This window comes from Actinia tenebrosa, unplaced genomic scaffold (assembly GCF_029948245.1).
Source record: "Actinia tenebrosa isolate PJP-AT-01 unplaced genomic scaffold, QUT_ActTen_1.0 PGA_scaffold2__45_contigs__length_23673736, whole genome shotgun sequence".
Classification (NCBI taxonomy): Eukaryota; Metazoa; Cnidaria; class Anthozoa; order Actiniaria; family Actiniidae; genus Actinia; species Actinia tenebrosa.
In genome coordinates this window covers 6,718,929-6,736,081 of record NW_028292579.1, presented here as the reverse complement: position 1 = coordinate 6,736,081, position 17,153 = coordinate 6,718,929, and the positions used below count along the sequence as shown (strand labels likewise).

General features: G+C 36.7%; 3 protein-coding genes across 3 annotated transcripts; 1 reads left to right on the top strand and 2 right to left on the bottom strand.

The window, feature by feature from the left end:
- Positions 1-1,494: 1,494 nt before the first annotated feature.
- On the bottom strand, positions 1,495-3,395 carry LOC148909099 (uncharacterized). The gene is made up of 2 exons (XM_089033520.1): positions 2,902-3,395; positions 1,495-1,834 (listed from the first exon to the last, which is right to left on the bottom strand). Exons 1-2 carry the CDS (start codon positions 3,335-3,337, stop codon positions 1,617-1,619), a joined length of 654 nt encoding a protein of 217 aa, XP_088889646.1. The 5' UTR covers positions 3,338-3,395; the 3' UTR covers positions 1,495-1,616.
- Positions 3,387-5,963, top strand: LOC148909098 (uncharacterized). The gene is made up of 5 exons (XM_089033519.1): positions 3,387-4,194; positions 4,556-4,629; positions 4,733-4,824; positions 5,149-5,258; positions 5,355-5,963. The coding sequence occupies exons 1-5, from the start codon at positions 3,811-3,813 to the stop codon at positions 5,733-5,735; spliced, it is 1,041 nt and encodes a 346-aa protein (XP_088889645.1). The 5' UTR covers positions 3,387-3,810; the 3' UTR covers positions 5,736-5,963.
- Positions 5,964-13,367: 7,404 nt separating this feature from the next.
- On the bottom strand, positions 13,368-16,831 carry LOC116300971 (ras-related protein Rab-18-B). Its single transcript, XM_031709952.2, has 2 exons — positions 16,413-16,831; positions 13,368-15,473 (listed from the first exon to the last, which is right to left on the bottom strand). Exons 1-2 carry the CDS (start codon positions 16,593-16,595, stop codon positions 15,024-15,026), a joined length of 633 nt encoding a protein of 210 aa, XP_031565812.2. The 5' UTR covers positions 16,596-16,831; the 3' UTR covers positions 13,368-15,023.
- Positions 16,832-17,153: the final 322 nt, after the last annotated feature.

The window sequence follows — 17,153 nt, the reverse complement described above, 5'->3', positions numbered from 1 at the left end:
AAAATACATTGTTTGAGGTGCAGGTGTAGATGCATGTTTGGCGTAACACGTTCCTTTCCATATCTTTTTTCAAACGATTTACAAAATTCCACTAGGTAATCATGTCCTTCTTGTAGCTCTTCAGTTGTAATAAGTGGAGAGCAAAGGTGAAAGCAGGACAATACGAATAACCTCCACAGCTCCAAATCATCTGTTGGAACGATATTCCAAATGCAGAATACAGAATACAAGAGAGTCCATGTTTTCCACTGATCAGCAGTAAATCCTCCAAACGATGTTGATATCTTTTTCGGGAGACGCCCAATAAATGATGGTGCTTTGACGTCATCTACCTTTTCCTGGATTTTATTCAAATTTTCTTTAGAAACAATTGGCGTTTCAGCATTTAGCCATACATTTTTCATTAAATGTTTTGCTGTCCCTAAAAACAAATTGTGCATAGGATCAACAACATGGTAACGAGTACAATCGAAGTAAGGCAACTGTAAGAGTTCAGAATATCTTGTTCCAGTGGAAGTTTCAATTTGGTTTCGTTCATCAGCGGTTGTTGCATTGAGTATTTTCTGAGCCTCTCTTCGGTGCTCTTCATTTGTCCTTGGTGTATTGTCATCTTCGAAACCTGAAAAATTCATGCTACTAAAATCTCCGGGAAAAAATCTTGTGCACTTTGAGCACCCTCGGTGAGCAGTACATCCTAAGAAACCGCAAACTTTTCTTAGTGCAGGAATGTCACAAGCAATACAAAGGAGGGCAGCTCGAAAACATCTTGCTGTTCTACTCCCATGAGGCCGAACTTGGATGCCTTCGTGCCACAATAAGTTCAATTCGGCTACAAGTGGTTGTAAGTACGTATTGATATTCAATTTGGGCTCGTGTGGACCAGGTATTATCCCAACTATTATTACGTTTTCCTCTTTGTACCTTTCTTTTCTCGGAAGATTTAGGAGGACCATATATATGACTCCAACGCTATAGACACTGTGCTTAAAAGGCTGAAACCAGTCAACATTCAGCATAAAAGCATAATTATTAGGCTGGGCAAGGAAAGGAGTGCTGTTAAAATATTGCCAATCTTTCCACACTTGGCCATCGTAAATATCAACTAAAATATCATCCGGTACATTCCGATTTCTCCAAATCTCACATTTTTGTACAAAGTCTGGTCGCTTAATAAAGTGAGTTAGAGTCTCTCTGATGCTTTTATAACAATAAACTTTACGTGGGTACAATTTCGTCTGTCCATTTTTCAAACGAATTTCCTTAAGCAATTCCGCTCCACAAGGTGTGCGGCGAAACAATTGACGGTGATTCGGAAAAGCAATGTGAGAACATGGTTTAGCAATGACACGCCCGAATCTTGTTGTTATGCAGTCTTGAAAACGGTATAGGGTGTCGCATTTCGGACAAACAACATACTCTGAATGCTTATCTTTAAAAGAAAGATAATTTTTCAAGAGTTTGAAGGAGCTCGGGAAAACCAGTACTGCGGTTGGGAAAATGATTGGCGAAAGCTCACACAAAACCTGAAAAATCGCTTTAAAAAAGGCGAGGAGAATATCAATGCCTCGGTCTGGTACAGAAAAGTATGCAGACCAAAAGCACACAAACAAGGCAATCTAGTTAATAAGGGTCACTCGGGAACTTGCTTCGACGGCAACGCTTATTTCTGCACTAGATTGTTCAAAATCTCTTTCTAGGTCTTCGATATCAATATCCCAAGTTTCAACCAATCTCCTTCTTTCATTTCCTCTTATCTCTTCATGGTCAGATTCACTGTCCGACTTGTCATCCCAAAACACTTGATCTTCTTCCTCAAAGTTATATATTCCGTCTCCTTTAAACATAAGCAAATACGATGTATTTTATTCATTCGGCATTGTATAACTGCAACATAGTATAAGATAAAGTCTGAAACCATTATAATACTAGAAAAAAAATGTCAGTAAAAAAAACCTCATGGGCTAAGGGACCGGTCATTATTTAAGTTGGGGGGGGGGGGGGGGGAGAAAAAATTGGGGGGGGGGGGGGGGGCCTGAAATTTTTGCTAGTGAAAAATGGGGGGTCTTGGAATTTAAAAATGACTTTTAGGGAAAATTTTTAAATTTTTTACTACAATCCATGGGGGGTTTTCAATAAACTTGGATGCCTTCAAAGGGGGGGCCTTGAAATTTTTTTGCCTCACTGACAATTTCTCCTCCACCCCCCCCCCCCACTCCCCCCCCCCCCCCCCTCCAACTTAAATAATGACCGGTCCCTAAATGCATAATTTTGACCCAAATTTTGCTCTGAAAATAAATGATTTCCATTGAAAATAAAATATAAATTTCTAAGTCAGCAAAACAACAATTTATAATTCGTGAAAGAAAAATGATAAATCGAAAATAAAAAACCCAAGAGACATATTAAATAAATTACTTATAATTGTATTTCTCTAACTTGACAAACATGTTTTGCCGGATACCATGCTATCTCAGGATGACCACAGTCATGAATTGATTTGGAGACGAAAATGTACAGCAATATCCATTTGAACATAGTAAATTCTTTTTGGCGTTTTAAATGAGTTATCTCTAGCTATGATTTTATAAACTCTTTGAATGAACCTTTCTGAATGAACACTGAGGTTTTGATGGCAACCATAAGCCGATTACTTAATAATGCACCCTTCTTAAAAGTAACGGTGAAAACGAGGCTAAGATAGAAATAGAAAAGAATCATTTGTACCTCTAACTTAATCTCGCTTCAATAACACTAATGCTTGGTAGTAAATCCAATAGGGGAGCTAGATCATGTGCAAATCAGCCGCTTGTTAAAGATTCAGTCTTTTATCTATATGCAGTTTGACTTTAACATTTAAAGATTATATAATCTAATCATCAAATAAACGTATAACATCAATACCTTTTTGTGAAGTAGCTGGTAAGAATTCGTCACTTGATGGTTGGTTTGTATTTGGCACATCAGAGGAGTCTTGATCAGTTTGGTCCAAAACGTTTATCTCGCTGTAGTCATTAGAAGAAGTGTCGTTCTGGCCGTCAATCTCGTGAGTGAAAATACTATCATTTGAGTCTTCGTCGTCATTCCGCTGTAATTGCCATTGATTTGTTAAAGGATCATAAAATTCTTCTTTGTGACGGCAAAATACTCTGTAATGTAGATCTTCGTTACAATGAAAGCAATGATAACGCTTTGACATCGCAGAAGACATTTTGTTTTCCAGAACTATATAATTAAAAAGACGGTGTGTATCATTGGGATAATTACTCAAAATCCAAGCATTTTGAATGACTAAAAGCCATATTCCAGCGTAATAAAGTTCCACGTCCATCAACCACATGCCATTGGACAAAAGCACGCCGGATCTTTATTACCGCACCCTTTTCCTTAGAGCTGTCACTGTTGGCGGCAGATCAATGGTACGATGGTTTTAGAGCTAGAAGCTAATCAAGTTTATTGCAATGATATTTCGTGAATCTAGGCTTTAGAAAAAATTTCATAACTTTATAAAATGGAGCAAATAGCTTTAAGATAATAGATATATTACTTAACATGAATCCTGGATACAACTTCAGCATTTTTATAAGACAGTTATTCCTTTTTTTATTATTAGACTTCATTATATGAACGTATATGTCATCACAAGTCACGTGATACGCCGTGATAGATAGGGGGTAGATTTGTTCAGTGGATGTACTTATTCGTTCATTCGCCTTTTGGTCACAAACAGGTAACAAACTCTGTCGGTCATCTAGTTTCCCGCACATTCTATATCTTTGCTTATAAATTGCGTTCATTCGTCGCGATCAAAAAATGGGAAGAACATCTACACCTTTACCAGGACGCCCAATGCCAATCCATTCTGTTACTGCAACTACCAGTACAAGCAGTACGAGTAGACATACTGAAAATGGCGCCAATTCTCAAAGGCTTAATATACTTATTCCCTCTGTCCCTGGTGGTGGTAACGAGGATGTGCTAAGAGAACACAGAAATCGCCTATTGCAAGCAACAAGCGAGAATGAGAACGTTGACCCCGACAGCGAAAAAGAAGAAATTTCTTCAAATTTCGAAACGATTGTAAAACAGTTTAAAGAACTGCAAGAACAAAACCGCCAAATACTAGCGGCCTTAAAAGAAAGCCAGCAGAATAAGGACAACAGCAAGACCAAGATTACTGTCTCAAAGGCTGTTGCAGTAAGTAAAGTGGCAATATTTAAAAAAGCAAGCTATTTTTATTGATAATTTTACTGGGAATTCTTGGCGCGAAGAGTAGTTGGTATAATTATGTAGCGGTATAATTTATGCAATACTAAAATTGGCGGGAAACCCGCCATGGCAGTGGTTAATGCTACCAAACTTTACTATTGATTTCCAATAACAAGACACTGAATGATAATGATAATTTCCTTTTTTGTAAAGGAATTGATTTGATTTCGATTTTTTCCCCAATATTATACAATCACAGCCATAAAAATAATGAAAACATTATTACTATGTCTAAGAATAACTTAAGGTACATCTTATGATTTTAATGAATTATATTATGTTATTACAGTCTGAAGTACGCTTGGTAGCAAAGAAATTACGGGACAGGGAAGAAAACCCTCTTATATGGGATTTTACTAAAGCGTAAGTATGAAAATTTAATAAAAATGATATTGTCTGAATCATCCATAGTTACTTTCCATATTAAGTTTCCACTTACCACTCAAATATGGTATTTCCTAATTAGTTTCAGAGATGACGTCAACGAACAGATTAATAACGCAATAAGGGATAGAGTTCTGAATGTTCATAAGGATGTCTCTGCCGTCGAGTTAGAAGGTATTTATGTATTTTATATTACGAAGTGCGAAAGGCCTTATGCACCTATCAAAGTTAACCCGGGGGGGAGGGGTGAGGACAAAGGATGGGGGTGGTGGTCGGGGGGGGGGGGGGAGGGGGTAACGAAATCCTTTTAGAAATATTCAAATGCCGAAGGGAGGGGAAGCAGTTTGAAATAAAATAACATGGAAAAAAAAAAAACGAAACAAAACAAAACAAAGCAAAAACAAATGGATGCTAAAGGAGTAATTGTCGGCCAAATGCCAACATTTCTAACAAATTTTGTCTCAAGTTTTAATATATGGGTACTTGATATAATTTCAGCTGCCCTTAAAAGTCACTTTCTGACGAGGAGAAAGAGAAACAAAAGAGAGCGTTCAGGGGCCCTTGGAAGGCATCAAAAGATGCAGCGGAAAACACAAAGAAAACAAAATGTGAGTAAACTGAATTTGCAACGATTATGACTTTGTTTAATAAGAAACTTTGACTGACGGTGTTTTTTTTTTTTTCTTTTTTCATTTTTCTTTTAGCTCCTAAAATCCAGATCCAAGGCAGCGGACTTGTCAACCTCGCTATCACCAGGGGACAAAGAGAAAGTCAAGGCAATTATGAAACTGGAGTATATGTCATCAGAGGAGTCGATGTCAGAGGCGGATGACCAGGCTGATGACGATACAGCGGACAGTGGCTCTGATAACGAAGGGGGCCCTACTAAGCAGAGTAAAGTTTTAATAAAACACCCTCTGGCATGGAGAAGCCCCCTAGCTAACCAGTTCATGGAAAGCATGGACCGAAAAGCAAAAAGGAGGCTGTCAGAGCGCAGTCTCACCATGCTTTTGAAGTGGAAAATCGGAGAGCCGTCAAGACGCCCAACGCTATCTGGAGGTCCCGAATGGGCATTGAGAGCCTAAAGGTTTTTATCAAATCAAGGGCACTGGGACACCGAACGTGGTTGGGGTTTCTACGAGTTTTATGAATTAAATCTTGTGTCACTGTTCCTCCGTTCCTTTGGCCTGATTTCTAGGGTTTTCGTTCTTCTTTCGATTACTTGAACGTTATACTCGTTTACTTGAAGAAATCCAAAGGTCAAACGGTATAGCAGCGGCTATTTAAGCCTATTGACCTTTGGATTTCTTCAAGTAAACAAGTATAATGTTCAAATAATCGAAAGAAGAACGAAAACCCTAGAAATCAGGCCAAAGGAACGGAGGAACAGTGACACAAGATTTAATTCATAAAACTCGTAGAAACCCAACCACGTTCGGTGTCCTTAAAGGGCCACTTGGACGAAAATCGCTCCAAAATTAAAACTCTTTCATTCGAGCTGGAACTTTGCTGAAATAATCTAGGATACATTAAGAACCACCCACTGGAATATCTTTCTGATATTCGAAAGGAAAGGGCCAAAATTTTACGATTTATTTTCGTCCGCCATTAATTTCTTTGAATCACAGAATTCGACTCAAGAAGACTGGCACGAGTACTTATGACGTCATTTACTCAACCCAAACCAAAACATTGGTGGGTAATGTATGTGCCATGTTCGTAAAACTCGGTTTATTTGGTTTATTCAGAAAATATATAATGTTTCATTCGGTTTCCTAACTACTATATGGCCAAACAATGTCTAGGCGCTGAAATTTTTCAGTTTCAATAATACTGACGATCATAATTCGAAAATTTCAATACATCTCGGCACGCCAAGAATCACAACAAAGTAGGACGCATGGACGAGATTCTAGCGGTTCCATCGCGCGAAGTGACTGAGATATTCGGGATTCGAATCATTTTAAGGATAACAATTTTTCAAGGTATATTTACATACAAGGGCAAAGAACAACCCCACAATTTGGGTCCGCGAGACATCCGACACAATGAAAGAAAAATCTACGAGCTGAGTGACAGACGCCGCTGTCGCGCGAGTAATAAATAAGAAACCTTTGACATGTTCTATTACAAAGATGATATTAGATAATCGTATGTTTGTACCTATTCAATGCATAATAAACATTTTGAAGCAAATAATAACCGTTCTGTAGTAAATCAGCTAGGAGAATTACGAGCTCACATTCTAAATTATTCGGCACATAGATCTAAGTATATTGTCACAAATCTTTATATCACAACGCAGAATTCAAAAGGCAATCGGTTGTTTTCATAACATCAATCACTATTAGATTACATTGAAACTTCAAATTTAAGATCTTTATATCATGGACAGTAGGTAGCAAATACAAATAATGAAATGAACGTAAGGAATTTTTATGAAAACCTCTTCCCAAGCATTGCTTCTTCTTCTAGTTCGGCTTCATCTTCATACATTATAATTTATGGTTCTAACTCTTCAGGATTGACAAAGCGAGCGTCCAAAGGAGTTTCCATCATATTTGAAGAGGTATCAAAGGTTTAAAAAAAGTCTGTTTAGAGATTCTTTTCACGATAACGCGTTTAAAACATCAAATAAACTTCAGGTAATTTAACAAGAAATGTATAGTCAAAACGACGCTAACATGACAGTGTTGAGTAAATGACGTCACAGCGTAAAACTGCTGTACATAATGACTCGTTGGCCGTGACACAAAGAAATTAATGGCGGACGAAAATAAATCGTAAAATTTTGGCCCTTCCCTTTCGAATATTAGAAAGATATTTCAGTGAGAGGTTCTTAATGTGTTCAAGATTATTTCAGCAAAGTTCCAGCTCGAATCAAAGAGTTTTAATTTTGGAACAATTTTCGTCCAAGTGGCCCTTTAATTAAATTTTTGCAGTTATAAATGAAGTGTACTACTACAGAATATCTAAAAAGAATCGTACATAAGCCAAAGATCGATTGACAACTAAATATATTATGATCTTCTTTCACAAATTCTGTCACAAGATCAATCAAACACCTATAATTAATTTACAGAACTAGCATTTTCAATTAGTTGTAGTTAACAAATTGTTCATAGTTAATCAGTCGTCAAGAAAAGGAAATTCACAATAAAAATTTTTCAGTATGATTTATGTCTTTTTTCCTGCTTCTTAACATAGGTTAGCTATGTTTAAAGTATGAGGTGGTTGTCACGGCATATATCGTTTCTATTTTTTTTGGCCTGCCATAAGTGACAATAGCTGAAGACTGATAACATAGTTAAATTTAGCAAATATGATGAGCATAATTCAACTGAGCAAATATGGCTAAGACGCGCTGGTACATCTAAGGCATTAAGGGGGCATTAATCACATATACGGTCAGAGCATATCGCATGGTATATGTAAGGCATAAATCACATATACGGCCTGGAAAAATACAGGGTATATGTAAGGCATTAATCACATATACGACCTGGGCAAAGACAGGGTATACGTAAGGCATTAATCACATATACGGCCTGGGCAAACACAGGTTATATGTCAGGCATAAATCACATATACGACCTTGGAAAATACAGGGTATATGTAAGGCATGAATCACATATACGGCCTGGGCAAATACAGGGTATATGTAAGGCATAAATCACATATACGGCCTGGGCAAACACAGGGTATATGTAAGGCATAAATCACATATACGGCCTGGGAAAATACAGGGTATATGTAAGGCATAAATCACATATACGGCCTGGGGAAACACAGGGTATATGTAAGGCATAAATCACATATACGACCTGGGCAAAGACAGGGTATATGTAAGGCATTAATCACATATACGGCCTGGGCAAACACAGGGTATATGTAAGGCATAAATCACATATACGGCCTGGGCAAATACAGGGTATATGTAAGGCATTAATCACATATACGGCCTGGGCAAAGACAGGGTATATGTAAGGCATTAATCACATATACGGCCTGGGAAAATACAGGGTATATGTAAGGCATGAATCACATATACGGCCTGGGAAAATACAGGGTATATGTAAGGCATGAATCACATATACGGCCTGGGAAAATACAGGGTATATGTAAGGCATGAATCACATATACGACCTGGGAAAATACAGGGTATATGTAAGGCATGAATCACATATACGGCCTGGGAAAATACAGGGTATACGTAAGGCATAAAACACATATACGGGCTGGGCAAATACGTGCACATATCAAATGAGCATTCACATTTACTACCGGGTAAATGTATGGATGATATGATATCTGCTATATATTTGCCGTTTGGGATTTTACTGGGCCATACGGACTTTGCCATCTGTGCCCATGGGATAAATGTGTAGGTACATATCATATACAGTCATTGGGCAAATATTGTCTACTATTAGTCAAATATGATATTTGCCCATATATTTGTCTATATGTTTGCCTACATGACAAATCCATTTTTTCGTCGAGTGTGAATATGCGTGTACATTCATAGGCATCAATGGACAATCAATAGCGCGTTTGTACATTCATATGCGCGGAATGTATTTTCTTGTGCGCGAAATTCAACTTCAATAACACCAAATGACAAACAATTGCATTTATGGACAATCATTTACCCAAAAGTGAAAATTCATTAGTGCTATTAGCATAATCATTGACAATCTATAACGCGCTTGGACAATCATGAGGGTCAACGTTATATTCTATAGCGTGGTTCGACAAACATTTGCATGATTCGAATGAACAATAAAAGAAATAAAACAATCATTAGCGATTTTTTAAAAAACTATTTTAGCCTTCAATGTCTTCGCCATTTGCACATCGTGGCAAATACGTTTGCATATATCTGAACCACTGATCACATTTAGCGATAGTGATGGTTGCCACATTTCTCTGGAACCCTTCCATTAGCAACTGCTTTCTGTAGAGGCCTAGAGCAATCCCTTGTCGTCTTGCCTCAGCCCAATAGTTCGTATGTTGTTGGATCTCTGGACGGCTGATGTCGGCTTTAATTGCTGCTTTAAGTGAGCTAATTGCTATTCTCCTACGCAGCCGCTATTATGGAGGCAGTTTCCTGAGTTTTTTATATGTATTAAAGTGATTTTTAAAAAAACGCTAATGATTGTTTTATTTCTCTTATTGTTTATTCGAATCATGCAAATGTTTGTCGAACCACGCTATTGAATATAACGTTGACCCTCATGATTGTCCAAGCGCGTTATAGATTGTCAATGATTATGCTAATAGCACTAATGAATTTTCACTTTTGGGTAAATGATTGTCCATAAATGCAATTGTTTGTCATTTGGTGTTATTGAAGTTGAATTTCGCGCACAAGAAAATACAATCCGCGCATATGAATGTACAAACGCGCTATTGATTGTCCATTGATGCCTATGAATGTACACGCATATTCAATTGTCGTTATTGAAAGTTGATCCGCGCTAATGATGTTACTTGTGGTGTTGATGAAATTACATTACACGTTATTGATACAACTATTGGCACAAATGAATGTACATTTTCTGTTAATGAACAGCAAAAGGTGTACAGAACGCAGTTGCTAATGGAAGGGTTCTAGAGAAATGTGGCAACTATCACTATCGCTAAATGTGGTCAGTGGTTCAGTTATATGCAAACGTATTTGCCACGAATATAAATGGCGAAGAAATTAAAGGCTAAAATAAATAAAAAATCGCTAATGATTGTTTTATTTTACAACAACATACGAACGATCGGGCTGAGGCAAGACGACAAGGGATTGCTCTAGGTCACTACAGAACGCAGTTGCTAATGGAAGGGTTCTAGAGAAATGTGGCAACTATCACTATCGCTAAATGTGGTCAGTGGTTCAGTTATATGCAAACGTATTTGCCACGAATATAAATGGCGAAGAAATTGAAGGCTAAAATAAATAAAAAATCGCTAATGATTGTTTTATTTCTCTTATCGTTCATTCGAATCATGCAAATGTTTGTTGAACCACGCTATAGAATATAACATTGACCTTCATGATTGTCCAAACGCATTATAGATTGTCAATGGTTATGCTAATAGCACTAATGAATTTTCACTTTTGGGTAAATGATTGTCCATAAATGCAATTGTTTGTCATTTGGTGTTATTGAAGTTGAATTTCGCGCACAAGAAAATACAATCCGCGCATATGAATGTACAAACGCGCTATTGATTGTCCATTGATGCCCATGAATGTACACGCATATTCAATTGTCTTTATTGAAAGTTGATCCGCGCTAATGATGTTACTTGTGGTATTGATGAAAGTACATTACACGTTATTGATACAACTATTGGCACAAATGAATGTACATTTTCTGTTAATGAACAGCAAAAGGTGTAATATATTGTCGCTGAAGTGTTTTTTGAAGCGTCAATCTTTTTCTAATATTTGAAATGGAAAAATCTCAAGGGACTGATTATAATCCCCTGTGTTACCAGAGAGATTTAATTTGAAATATGTGCATACGATTACTGTAGTCATCGCGTCCATGCAAGTGCTATTTAACAAAAGATTTCTAGCTCTTTAGCATCCATTATTAATTACACCAAAATGGCCGACATGTCTTTGTCTCTCGAGAATGCTTGCAACCATCAATAGTGTGTGTCTTGTAAGAAAAGGTCATAAGGTCAAAGGTGACTTGCAGAGGCTAAACGTACATTCATCATGATGAAATCCAGATTACCAACAAATTATCAGAGAATAAAGAGGTCCGTGCAAGCTGAGCAAACTTCGAACAAATTGAATGCTATCTATTTAGTACTGGTAAGTAATTGCTAAACTTTCCAAACCATTAGTATAGTACATTACTTTTCTTGAGCTCGCGCGATCTAAAAAGAATTCATTAACAGTTCTAAGAACTAAAGAGTATTAAACTATATCAACGAAAAACAGTTCGATCCAGAGGCGACTAGTTACAGAAAATTAAATGTGACAGGAGAAGTAAAAATATAAAATGGCTTCTGATTTCAAAATGGCCGAAGCCAAAGACTTCATTGTTACATGATAGACAATGAAAGGCGTTAGTCACATGCTAATAGGCCAGGTTTTGTCCTGCTAGCCTCGATTTGATGTGTTTCAGAACGAGATCTGTTGCATAGTAAAGGATTAATTTCGTTTGAGTCATTTCGTAGCATGAGAATCGAGCTGTTAAGTACTAGTGTCACGTAATTCGAACCAAAAAAAAAAACGACTTCCGGGTGCAAATTGATTATTACTTTTACAGTCATTTTTCTATGTTTTTTCTTCATAGCAGGATTTTCTTTTCATATATCTAGTTGTTGAAGACGTAGAATACGTCACAGCTTAAAAGCTCTATAGAAGATGCGCGTGTACACTGGTCGCAAAAGAAGTTTCTGTGATTTTCTTTGCCGTGATATAACGGAATCTTGATCCACGGGGCTGTGATTGGCTCAATGAATTCTTTCAATCGCATACCGTTTCCTTGCGGCACCAAGCGAGCACGACCTTGTAAGAGGTTGCAAAACATTTGCGCAAGTTCAGAACACTAGGCACTCAAGTTGTGAGGGCATAACGATTGACAAGGCGTATAGGACGAATCTTCTTGTGTGACACATCTAGATCTCTTTCCATAGCAAAACATTTGCGCAATTTCAGGAGACACTAGCTAGGCGCGCGACAAGTTGTGAGGGCATAACGATTGAGCAAGTGTTTATGACACGTTTCCCTATGTGACAAATCTCTTTCCATAGCAAAACATTTGCGCAATTAATTCAGGAGAGACTAGTTTTACGAAAAGGAATTCTCATTTTCTTAGTCATTTTTTTAACCATTTCAAGAAAAAAATACACACATTTTGGCACTTTTGATTTGAAGCTCACTAAAATGCCTTCAAAATTCATGTGAATGAATAAATTATCTCTATAATTTGAGTGACTTTGAAGCCACTAAAATGTTGCAAAGTGCTTAGTTTAGATAAATACATTTTTTTACCACTGAAATTCGCTGTTTTGTATCAAAATTCGTTAAACAATAGCTTCCTAACACATTAAATTAATTTTCTAAGGTATTTTGCAAATGCTTTGGTCATATATAAACCTGCTTTCGTTCTTTTTCGCTTCCACAAAGTTGGTTCAAAACTCAGGTGAGATGAATAAATTATCTCTGTGAGTGACGTTGAAGCCCCTAAAATGTTGCAAAACTCAGTTCAGATAAATTTTTTTTTTCCCACTGAAATTCGGTGTTTTGTATCAAAATTCGTTAAGCAATAGCTTCCTAACACATTAAACTATTTTTCTGAGGTATTTTACAAATGTTTTTGTCAAAATTGGACCGGTATTCGCTTTTTTTCGTTTGCAGCTCAAAGTTGGTTCAAAACTCACATGGAATGAATAAATTATCTCCGTGAATGACATTGAAGCCACTAAAATGTTGCCAAGTTCAGTTCTGATAAGGGATGGACAATTAGATTTTTGAGGGGGGTGGGGGTTGGGGAATTTATTTTGTGCAGGAATTTTCTTTTTATGCACGATTTTTTTCACTCTTTAAAGCAGTGCTCCAATTTTTTTAGGGTTCTTGCCCAACCCCTCCCTCCAAAAATCTAATGGTTTGTCAAATACATTTTTTATCAAGGAAATTCATAAATTCATAAATTTTCTTCGAGTGATGTTAAAGTCAGCCCCCCAAATGTTGAAAAGCTTAGTTCAGATAAATATTTTTATTTGAAATATTTTTACAAATTTCTTAATATTATTTTCTCTATTCGATGACATTTTAGTATATTTTCTGTTTTAGATTGAATGCACATGGTCTTGCCAAACTGGTATTTATCTTAGTAAAATATTATTTAACATACCATAAGTTTATATAAAGTCAAAGTTACAGTAGAGTGCAAATAATATACCCGTGAAATAGATAGCTAGCTAACTAATTACTAACTTTGTGCTATTGGTTGCCTAAGTCTAATTAGTTAAAGAAATAGGCGAGCCGTGACGGGTAAACTAGTGCATAGGTGCTACTCAAGGGCGCGCATTTTTAAATATTTTTAAAAACACTTACAAAAACTGAAACAATATTTTATCGTACATGCTTTTCCTTAGTATAATTTTACATGTTCGCATTTTCATATCTTTTCATTTGCGTATTGAGCTGTCACGCCTGTGCCCTTGTCATGCCTGACTGAATTCCTATGTCTTGTCTAATTAAGCTCTAACTATCTCCTATTTCATCCTAACTATTTCACAGGTATATTATTGCACTCTAAACATGCTGAAATATGATATTTATAAAAAGTGTAATAACCTTGCGTTAAATCAGCAAAAGGGTACTGCTTGTGCATTATATATTTCTTATATAATGCAAAACTATTTCCTGTTGCTCATGTCGATAAGCTAGATCCGAAATCAAGCTTCCGCACTTCTTTCCCCATTCCCCACTTCCATCCAAAACCATAACATACACATTAGTCCCCTCTTTAGATTGAGTCAAACATTCACCCATTGTCAACATTTATCCAGAATTCTTTCGATTTCTTACCTCTTTCTTACTTTTTTCTATGTTGGAAAAGAAAACAATAATAACCTAGAAAATGGCACCCATCTGGTCTTAAAATAGGAAATCAAAAGTGTGATACAGTATGCATATGACTAAAAATTGACCTGAAAAAACTATTAAAAATAAGCAAAAATTGTGGAGACCAAAGCACCTAGCCCCTCCCCCCCTGCCCTGCAGTGCTTGCTACTAAATGCTTAACTAACCTTAAGTCTTGGGGTTTTTTCTTTTATTTCAATCTCCTGCTTAGGTTAGCCTGAGTAGCAGCCCAAATTAGGGGAAAGGGGGAGGGAGAAAGGTGGCCAGGGCCTGTGGAGAAGGAGACAAGGGCCCCTCTTCCCCAGCCCCAATCCCACCAAAATGTACCGCTACGCAGCCTAAGTTTGGTCGATACATCAACATCAACAAATTAAGTGCCAAGTAAATTATAAATTATTAAGTTCCAGAAAATGCTCATACTTTGGAGGGTGGAATCCTTGAGGTGATTTAGCTAGGATATTCATTGCTGATAATCCTGAAGGTTGGATTCTGCAACAATCACTTGGTGGTACAACAAAAGTACCAGAATTGGAGAGGTGAAGGTGTAAAAAGTCTTGCCAAATCCAGGTAGCCCAATAAAATAGGATAAAAGAAAGATTTTAATTTCTAAGTCAATCTTTTTGAGGGACAGTTGCCTGCACTTGATATGCCTCTGGACTCGCTCCTGAGTGCTAGCTCAAGCAAATGGCATTGGCCAGTTCTTAAAAGTATGGACATTTTTTGAAACTACACTCTATACTTAAGAATAAAATTATTATTATTATTATTACTAACAGCTGCACAGGCTAAATTGCTTTTGCTTTCGTAAATCAAGTGATGAATCTTCATGAGAGAGATGAAATGGGTCACCATGAGGCATCGTTGGTGCTACTTTCTGTTGCATTAAATACCGAGAAATGTCCTCAAACATCTCTTTGATGCCTTCTCCAGTTTTTGCTGAAACATTGTACTTCATAATTATGTTATTACTCTCCATAAATAGCTGTGCCTTCATTTCTTCCACCTCCCAGTCATCCTTATCTAAGTCAATTTTATTTGCTACAAGAAATTTCGCTGCATATGGAGCATAACGTTCAGCATCTTCAATCCAGTGTAAGATGATATTCAAGGAGTTTAATTCATCTACTGCATAAAGTAAGGCAACTGCTTGTGCTGAGTGATAGTAGTGGGAAGTAAGGGAACCAGTTCTCTCTAGTCCAGCTGTATCCCAAATGTTTAACTACAAACAAAAATGTCAACAATTTCAAAATAATGTTGCCAATAATCATTAATTAGAATTATTAATTAGGAAGGCCATTATGTAAACTACTGGGTCATCAAAGATGTCTTAATACTTTATTATAACTATTATTATCAATATTGAAGCTGTTATCAACTAATAAAAAATTTTATAACAAAAGTTATAAATATATACATAGAAACTGAATAATCTAAACTAACAAGGTTCTTAATAAATAGTACAGTAAGTCATCTGGGAAAGGATCGATATAGAAAAAAGCAATTATCAGACTTCAATCTACTTAATTTCCTAAAAGAACAATAACACAAGCTTATAATATTTTGTTTTGGTTTCATTTTGAACAATGTAAATTTCACTTTATCAGACTTCAAATAAAGATAAAAGAGTTAAATAAATTGTAACATATTTAAATATTGCAAGGAAATGATAAGTAAGTAAATCAAAACTGCGGCCTATTTGATCTACTTCCGTTTATTTCCTATGAGAACAACAACACAAACTTATAATATTTTGTTTTGGTTTCATTTTGAACAATGTAAATTTCTCAGAATTTCATACTGAGATCAGCTGAGCACTATAGGGTTTTCATGAAGCATCGTCTTACAGACAAAATAAACCGCAATTTTTTTTAAAAAAGCTGGTTTGAGTTACAATAGAGAATTAAAACGACTTCACATATAAATATCTACAAATGGACGCTTTCTTCAGCTCTGTTGATCAGTGATATTTTCATGCAACCAATGACACAACAAATCGTCAATTATGTGCTTATTTTAAGATCAAAATGTCGATCTATAGTCATGCATTTAACCCTGAAAAGCTAGGAAACAAAGGATCTTTACTGTACACAATACCATGTATAAACTGAAACAAATTGAGCTCCAAAACAGCAACGAATTATATATTTTTTTATCTTACCCTGCATCGTTTCTCGTCCACGTATAGCTCTTCTATAAAATTATCAACCCCGAATGTTGGGGTTCTGATCGGATCGAAGAAATCCTTTTGGTATCTGGTATAAACGGATGTTTTTCCTACTCCTATGTCTCCTACCAGCACGACTTTATACAAGGGAACAGCAGTACTGTTTGGAGTCGTCATTGTTTGACAGTCGAGAGATCAGATCTGAAATGGTGGTATCTTCCCAAGGGCCTGGGGGAAATAATAATGGGTCGATAGGGCGAAGTCCAGATCGCTATGCTTGTCAAGATTGGCTTTGCTCGTTTATAGCTGCACAGACCTGTATCACGAGAGAAGGTTTTCCTCCTTTTGGAATATACAGGATGTTTTCTTTTCATTTTTGTCATCTGCATCATCTATTGGCCACGGGTCTGGGATTTGATGGGTGTGGCAACGCAAGCAATGGGGCTCATTCCAGATGAATACGTACTAGTGCTACACGCGCAAGCTCGTTCCGGCTTCGAGAGAAATCGTCAATATGTTATTGATTGCAATTGTGTACACTACGCTATATTTCCTATTCATTGGCTATGATCGTGATCATCACCATCATCCGCATCATCATCATCACTTATCCGCCAGTCTACTATTTCTTCATTACTACCCCAAAAAATTTACTATAAATACTATCGGGCTGATATTTTAGTTTTCTTACTGTCTTCTTTCATTCGTTTATTTATGTTATTTTCTGTTATTTTA

Bases quoted from the DNA above. Each gene is read 5' to 3' on its own strand.
- LOC148909098 (XM_089033519.1), top strand. From the start codon at position 3,811: ATGGGAAGAACATCTACACCTTTACCAGGACGCCCAATGCCAATCCAT. The intron at 4,195-4,555 runs GTAAGTAAAGTG...ATGTTATTACAG, and splicing joins CTGTCTCAAAGGCTGTTGCA to TCTGAAGTACGCTTGGTAGC. The intron at 4,825-5,148 runs GTATTTATGTAT...ATATAATTTCAG, and splicing joins CTCTGCCGTCGAGTTAGAAG to CTGCCCTTAAAAGTCACTTT.
- LOC148909099 (XM_089033520.1), bottom strand. From the start codon at position 3,337: ATGTGGTTGATGGACGTGGAACTTTATTACGCTGGAATATGGCTTTTA. The intron at 1,835-2,901 runs GTATTGATGTTA...TTATGTTTAAAG, and splicing joins ACCAGCTACTTCACAAAAAG to GAGACGGAATATATAACTTT.
- LOC116300971 (XM_031709952.2), bottom strand. From the start codon at position 16,595: ATGACGACTCCAAACAGTACTGCTGTTCCCTTGTATAAAGTCGTGCTG. The intron at 15,474-16,412 runs GTAAGATAAAAA...TTTTGTTTGTAG, and splicing joins TGGACGAGAAACGATGCAGG to TTAAACATTTGGGATACAGC.